We start from the raw sequence: 7,429 nt of genomic DNA, 5'->3' as shown, positions 1-7,429 counted from the left end.
GGGATAACATGCAAGGGGGGAAATGCAAGGGGGAGGAAAGGGTTAGAAAAGGGAACATTTGCTTTCCCCGGCCCATCCCTTCACATACTGGTAGTGGTATGGAGCCCCCTTTTGTGCACCTTCCGTTCTCCCCCTCCAAGCCCGCTAGAACGGGTCCCCTCCCACCCCCCAAACCCCAACCCCCAACCCCACCCCAAACCCCCAACCCAATCCCCAACCCCTGGGCGATTCGTAACAACCCCCCTTTCCTTCTCCTTCCTGTCAGACGCACCTTCGTCGGCGGCATACGGCTCGTCCAGCTTCTGAAGACAGCTCATCTGTCGGGGGCCAGGGAGGGGGGGAGGGGGAGGGGGGGAGTGTCAGGTAGGTACCCCTGGCCCGGGTAACAGGTGGCCAATCGGATGCCGTATTCTAACTATGACACAACACACTCAACACACAATGCTCCCACCTATCCACCCCCACAGAAAACACTCCTTCCATTCGAACGCTCACTCCTATCTTCATTCCTCCATTTCCCCCCCACCACCCCACCCCACCCCACCCCACCCCACTCCCCCCCACCCCACCCCACTCCCCACCCCACTCCTACCTGTGCCTGGTACATGTCCCTGAGGTCCTGGGTGGACGCCGCTACGCACTGCAGCAGGGCGGAGGGGTAGGCGGTAGCGGCCGCGCGGGAGTCCGCCGTCAGGAGCACCGGGGGAAGGGCGGGGGGAGAGCCGCGGGAGGGGGGGGACGGGCCGCCACCGCCGCCACCCCCAACGCCGCCGCCACCAGTGGAACCCCCGGTAGTGTTGGCGTTCTTAGCAAGCTTTGTAGAAGACGATGCTGCTGTTGCCGCAGAGGCTGATGCAGCGGACTTGTTGGCGGCTGCTCGTTCCTTGGGGACCAGATGCTCCGAAACCACTTCCCCAAACATGTCCTGGAGGGAAGGAGGGAAGGAGGGAGGGAAGGCGGACCACGTGAACGAGTGAAGGTGATGCCAAGGAGGATATAGACTCTGATACGCCACTGAAGTATGTAAGGAGCAAGTAACCAGTCGCGACTTGTGAAGGAGGACTCTTCGGGGGGAGGGAGGGAAAGGGCGGGAAGGAAAGGGCGGGAGATGCACATGGGGATTTCCGAGGGTGGGTGGGGGCCCAGACGCGGTTACTGCGCCCTGAAAAGGTGAGAGACCGCAAGGAGGGAGGAGGCGGAGGAATGGCATTGGCAGGTGGGAACATACCACCCCCCCACCCACACACACACACTGGAGCGACACTGCTACGGGAAGTACCCCCCCACACATACCGACCACTGGCGGCCGTACTCCCACTTACCAGCACCGGGGCACACACACCCATCACACACCCATCACATGCACATGCACATGCACATGCACATGCACATGCACACACGGCCCACCTGCAGGCTCACGAGGACCTCCCGCAGCACATCCGCCTCCTGAAGCCGCATTTTGGTTTGTTGGCGGAGGGGCCCCGGAGTCCAGGGAGGGAGGGAGGGAGGGGGGGAGGGGAGGGGTCTGTACGTTTCAAGGAGCTCCCCACCCCACCACTGAGCCTCAACAAGGCCAATATACCGTGACACCCGGACCGGTCCGGGACCGCAAGCTGAGTCAGCCTCAGGACATGGACGAGCGTACGACAGCACGGCACTAACACATTTGCACACGCAGATCGTAAAAACCGTCGTGGCGGTGGCGGTGGTGGTGGCCCATCTCTTCCTTCTCTCCATATCTCCCTCCCGCGCTGGGACCTTCCGGGGGGGTTTCCACTCCTTGACAACCGTGCAGAACCATACGGTGCACTCACTTCGGAGCCCACAGTTTCCGGGACCCCCAACACACATACACACATGCGAGGTAGGATGGTGCTTATAGGCGATCTGACTCTCGTATTAGGGCGGTTTGCAGGTACGGGGAACGCACTCACGACCATGTAACACACACATACACACGTACATACACAACGTACGTACACGTACACGCACACACACACACACGTACACTCTCACCTCCTCCGTTATGGGTCGGAAGCCCCCCTGGTGTAACGCCAGCGCCCAAACACAACGAACCGCCGCCTCCCAGGCACTGTGAACCATAGCGCCCGCCACTGCCACCTGCCGTACACCGCCCGCAACATGAATCAGCTCGTCGTGCAGCGCAGACAGCAGCCCCTCCAGTGCCTGAAGGAAATACAGTGGTTGAGGAGGTGGTTGAGGCGGTTAAAATGGTGGTTGAGGGGGTTCAATGGGGATAGGAGGGATATACATTTCTGCATCCTGACAAACCACCCCTAGGGCCCCTCATGCAGCGCATTACGTCGCACTATCGCGGTGTGGATAGAGGCGAGGTGAGGTAGCGGCCGGGTCGGACAAACAATCCTATTAGGATTAGGGGGCCTGGATGTAACCCATCACTCGCGACTCGAACCCCTGTCATCCTCCTCATCCCTCCCAAAACCCCCTTCCCGCCTGCCTTCCCTTCACACATACATACATACATGTACACACATACACACAGACAGACAGATACATATAATAGACAGACAGACAGACAGACGCACCGTGCGCGAGGGTGGTCGGGTCCCCCCTGGATCCATCGCTGCAACGAGACCCCGCAACAACGAACTTCGTAACGCCAAATGGTACGACGTCAAACATTGCTCCGAAGCCAGACCCAGAGCGTGGCGCAACTCCGTGATGGCCCGAGTCAGGAAGTCGGGAGCCGCTGCCGCCGCCGCTGCCGTCGCCGCTGCCGTCGCCGCTGGCGGCGGCGCCGACGAGGTGATGCCTCTACGAGGGGCCATAAGAGGGGGGTGGGGGCCGCACCGCGGGCCCAGTGAGGGGGAGTCATGGGAGGGAGTGGGAAAGCTAAAAGCAGCGCTGCGGCCTTGTCAGTGTGGTACGGCGAGGTGAACCAGATGTCGCCTGGCGGTGGTGTGTGATGTGGCGTGTGGCCGCGTGAAGGGGTGTACAACAACACGATTCGAAACCGTACAACGTCACCGGGCCGTACGGCAGGCCAGGTATCACCGCCACCCACTTCTGAGGTGTGAACCGGTTGGCGGCGGATACCGCCGCCGCCGCCGTTGGTGCCGCGGGTGGCGGCGCCGTCTTGGGCGCCGCCAGCAGCCCCAGCGTTTCCTCAAGCGCCTCCGCCCCCTCCGCCACCGCAGCGACGGTGTTCCGCGTCAGGATCAGGAGACCGCACGCCAGTAGGCCAGGTTCGGAAGCTAGAGCCATGGCGGTGGCGGCGGGCAGCGCAGCGGCGGCGGCAGCGGCGGCCGTCGGCGTGCCGCCGGGAGTGGCCGTACCGGCGGCGGCGTTGGACGGCACTGCACGGCGGCGGCGGCGGCGGCAGCGATGGGATGAAGTGAACCAAAGCGGCGATTATGATCTGGTAGCAATGGCAGGACGAGTGGTGGCAGGGGGCGGAGGAAGGAGAATATTCCACAGGAGGCATTACTTTCCGTTTCGTTCTATCAGTACGACACATATTAAAATACAGATCAGGCTGTCGTACTTACGCCCGCTGTTCTTCACTGTCATCGTGTCGATGTCCGTCGCAGTGGCGGCCCGACGGTGTCCTTTTTTAGCCGGGGACACCAGCCCCGCTGCCGCCGCCGCCGCCGCCGCTGCTGCCGGCTGCTGCTGCTGCTGAGAGGCGCTACCAAACACGTACGACGCGCCGCCAGCACCAGCGGCCGCGGCCGCCGCCGCTACCGCCAGCGCTGCCGCACCCAATCCCGACGGCGGCGGCATCACGCCGTACTCAGGCATCACTGGCGCCGCGTGTGGCCGACCACCCGCCGCTGCCACCGCTGCCGCCAGACTTCTCTCCGTCGCCATCGCCGCTAGCCCACCGCTATTCGCCCCACCATGCGGCGGCGGGTTAACACCCGACCGCGGCTCCGGCCCCGTTGCGGCGTTCAGGGTGACGGCGAACGAGCCCAACAGGCCGCCGCTGCCGGCACCACCACCACCACCGGCGGCGGCGACGGCAACATGCGGCGGCAGCGGTGATGCCCCTGCCGCCGCGGTGGCGGCGGCTGCGGCACCGGTAACGCCGATAGCGTACAGGAAACGATCAGAGATTGTACGGCCGTGGCGGTTGCCGGCGGCGGCGGCGGCGGCACTCCCGGGCCCATCCGCGGGTAGCGCCCGGAGAAGGATGATCTGCGAGGTGCACATGTGTTGTGTCGTACAGTCGTACTTTTGCGGTTGGGATGTGTTTTGCTGGTGTACCCCCCCTTCCTTGCGTGTGTGTGTGTGTGTGTGTCGTCCCCGGCGCCCACTGCCCCTCCAGGTCCCGCTCACCTCCTCCCACGCCCGCATGCAGTGGTACAAATAGATCCGTACACACGACACCACGGAGCGGCAGATGGCGGGACCCATCATCCGGGGCCGGTCATCGCCGCCGCCCAGGGCCCTCTCCACACTCACATCCAAATACACCTGGGGGAGGGGCGGGCGGGGGGAAAGGGGGAAGGGAAGGGGGGGAGGGGGGAAAGGGGGGGAAGACACACCACGAGCGAGTTAAGCTGATGCCACGGAAAGACTGGTGCGCCAGAAATAAATAATAAAGAGAAGTAAGCTGAAGGGGGGCCGGGGCGAGGGGAGAGGGGGTGATATGCAAGGAGAGAAAGTGGGGTTCGGGCTTTCAGGGGTACATGCACCCTGTAAGGCCCTTTTGCAGCATCATTCGGGTGGGTGGGAAGTGGGTAGGAAGTGGGTGGAAAGTGGGTGGGAAGTGGAGCTTTAGACACACACACACACGGATTCGGAGGCGGACGCGGCAGTAGCATGGTAACACTATCCGCCCGACCGCCACCACCACCACCGCCATCACCGCCAGGACAGAGGGGACGATGGTTCCGTCTTGGCGTCATGACAACCACCAGATTGCCAAACACTGGTAGGACAACAGAAAGGAAAAGAAAGAAGGAGGAGGAGGAGGAGGAGGAGGAAATTCTATGTGCATGAAGGAAAGGTTCAGTTGCGAGGAATATAAATAGGATAAGGGAGAGGAGGAAGTGGGGGAGCAAGGGGGATGACGCCAGCAGGAGGTGTGTGGGCGCATCCCAAGGACACGGGCCCAACCAACCTCTCCCCAACCGACAACGGTATCTCTAACCCGCAATTGCTCTCTCCCCCCCACCTGCAGCATCCTAAACAGCTCCACAGCGCTCTCTACGGCACCGCTGCCCAAAAGAGCCTTACAAACCAAACCTCGACCCGTACGACTACCGGCGCTGCCTCCGCCACCAGCGGCAGCGGCGGCGGCAGGGCCCGACGGCGAGGTGACGCCGCCGCCACCTGTACGAGGTTCCTGATTGCGGGGCCCATAAGCGGCGGCGGCGCCGTTGGGTTGGGGGCCTTTCGTCGGAGCATGTGCTGGCGGCGGCGGCGGCGGTGGTGGCCAGAGGGGGTCCCTTTCCAGGAGGCGTATGAGCTGGCGCTTTAGGTCCTCGCCTGGAGGGGGCCGGATTCGGTTATGGCGGTTATGGTGGTAGTTGCAATGGTGGTGGTGGTGGTAGTTCTTGTAAAAGAAAGAATGGAAAAGCGGTCTTGGGAAGAAGCGGGTCGGCCTCTAAACATCGGTGCAGACGTACGCAAACGTAAAACGTACGCAGACACACACACACGCATGTGCGTCGTCCGTACCTCCCAGCTCCGCCCACTCCGCCATGGCCTCCGCCATGGCCGCCTCAAAATCAAACAACACCGGCCCGCCGCCGCTGCCGCCGGCATCGCTGCCTTCCTCCTCATCGCCGTCAGGCCGCCCGTGCCGTCCACCGCCACCGCTGGCGCCGGCGCTGCCAGCCCCAACGACCCGCGGGTCGCTCCCACCCTCGCCCCCAGAAGTACAACAACGGCGCCGCAGATTCGCCTGCCTCCCGCCGCTGCTGTTGGCAGAGACCGGCGACACGTCCGAATCGTCGCTGCACGCGGGATGTTGGCCGCTTGCGCCGCCGCCGTCACCACCAGCGGCGGCGGCGGTGGCGGCACGGAAGCGAGGTGAGGATGATCTTGCCGAGGATGCCGGGGAGTGGGACGACGAAGTGCTGGAGTCATCTCCGCTGTGTCGCCGCGTCCTTGATGCTGGTGTGTGTGTGTGTGGCTGCCTAGCTAGGTGATGCCTACATTCGGACCAATCGCGGATAGGGGAAGGCGCAGGAGAGAAGATCCGAATGAGGCGGTGCCGAATGAGTGGCCACCACTATGAAGCTTGCATGCGGGTGTGCGGATGTGCGGACAGGGAGAGGAAGTTGGTGGAGCCGTGGGTAACCAGAAACTGAGCCGGCAAAAAAGGTGAAAGGGTCGACGACAGCGAGGGCAGGGAAATGGCGCTGGGGTTTGCAATGGGGGCGGATGGGAAGAGGAGGGGCTTCAGGAAGAGCACCACCATTATCCCCCCACCCGCCCGGCCCCCTTTCTCCATACACACACACATACCCGCCCCCCTCACCCACCTGACCATGGTCGTGTGGAGTCTGTTCACGGCACCTTCCAACCCCCACAGTGCCGTAGAAGCCGCCTTGTCACTCCCAGGTCGGTACATGAACAACGTCTCCAGAGCGTCACTCAGAGCGTCGTACCGAATACGGCAGTTCGTACGGGTAAGGGAACGAAGTCCAGGGATGGCCGCCTGGGGAAGCCCCCGGCGTACGACGCCAGGGGACGTGTGTACGACACATCATGGGGTGGGAGAAAGAACACTGTCGACCCGAGCTGTATTTTGAGCCTCCTAAACACACAACGGAGAGTGAGCCGGCTGCCATCATGTCCCCCCCCGATGGCCACGTCACGTGCTCGTCCAAGGATTCATGGTTTGTGTTTGTCTATCTGTCTGTCTATATGTATGTATGCGTGTCAAGTTAAAAAGATGACGTCACCATTACCTCTCAAAAAGTCCCCCCAAACCTAAACCCCTTTCCCACTTCCACCTGCCCTCCAACCCCCTCCAACCCCGCCCCACCCCGCAAATTGCGTCCGCCAGTTGAACTCCTTTCGCATCCTTGCGCACGTGGAAATTACCGCAACCCCTACCCTCTCTTCAACACGCCGGGACAATCTTACGAGACCAGAGGTCGCCTACTATAAAACAATGCCGGTAACGTAATGGGCTTTACTTCTGGAACCATGGGTCGATGACTTCATCGCGCTGAACTCCTTTGGAGTTTCGGATCAGGGGCACCGGCAGCAGTTCTCATTTCCCACTTTCTCACATATGATTTCCCCTCCCCGGCCCCCCCCCCCCCCCACACGCACACACCTGCAGCCTGAGGTCCTGCTCCAGCTGCTCCGCCGCTCTCTCCGCTGCAGTCCTCAGCGCCTCCACATGCACCGGTAGCGAGTCATGGGTGGGGCGGAAGGCGGCGGTGGAGGCGGCGGCGGAAAAGGCGCCCTGCTGCATGTGGTCCAG

General features: G+C 62.6%; 1 protein-coding gene across 1 annotated transcript in view; it reads right to left on the bottom strand.

The window, feature by feature from the left end:
* Window positions 1-7,429, bottom strand: part of VOLCADRAFT_87764 (uncharacterized protein) — a gene marked incomplete at both ends in the record, with an annotated part of 19,925 nt that overhangs the window by 2,243 nt on the left and 10,253 nt on the right. The window contains 13 exons of the mRNA XM_002947354.1: window positions 272-317; window positions 593-925; window positions 1,115-1,162; window positions 1,408-1,446; window positions 2,077-2,187; window positions 2,568-2,796; window positions 3,047-3,338; window positions 3,531-4,179; window positions 4,321-4,458; window positions 5,162-5,475; window positions 5,668-6,032; window positions 6,477-6,652; window positions 7,280-7,339. Coding sequence (XP_002947400.1) covers window positions 272-317; window positions 593-925; window positions 1,115-1,162; window positions 1,408-1,446; window positions 2,077-2,187; window positions 2,568-2,796; window positions 3,047-3,338; window positions 3,531-4,179; window positions 4,321-4,458; window positions 5,162-5,475; window positions 5,668-6,032; window positions 6,477-6,652; window positions 7,280-7,339 — 2,800 coding nt within the window. The remainder of the gene's footprint in view (window positions 1-271; window positions 318-592; window positions 926-1,114; window positions 1,163-1,407; window positions 1,447-2,076; window positions 2,188-2,567; window positions 2,797-3,046; window positions 3,339-3,530; window positions 4,180-4,320; window positions 4,459-5,161; window positions 5,476-5,667; window positions 6,033-6,476; window positions 6,653-7,279; window positions 7,340-7,429) is intronic.

Source organism: Volvox carteri (genome assembly GCF_000143455.1).
Source record: "Volvox carteri f. nagariensis unplaced genomic scaffold VOLCAscaffold_6, whole genome shotgun sequence".
Lineage (NCBI taxonomy): Eukaryota > Viridiplantae > Chlorophyta > Chlorophyceae > Chlamydomonadales > Volvocaceae > Volvox > Volvox carteri.
This window is presented reverse-complemented; position numbering and strand designations above follow the sequence as displayed.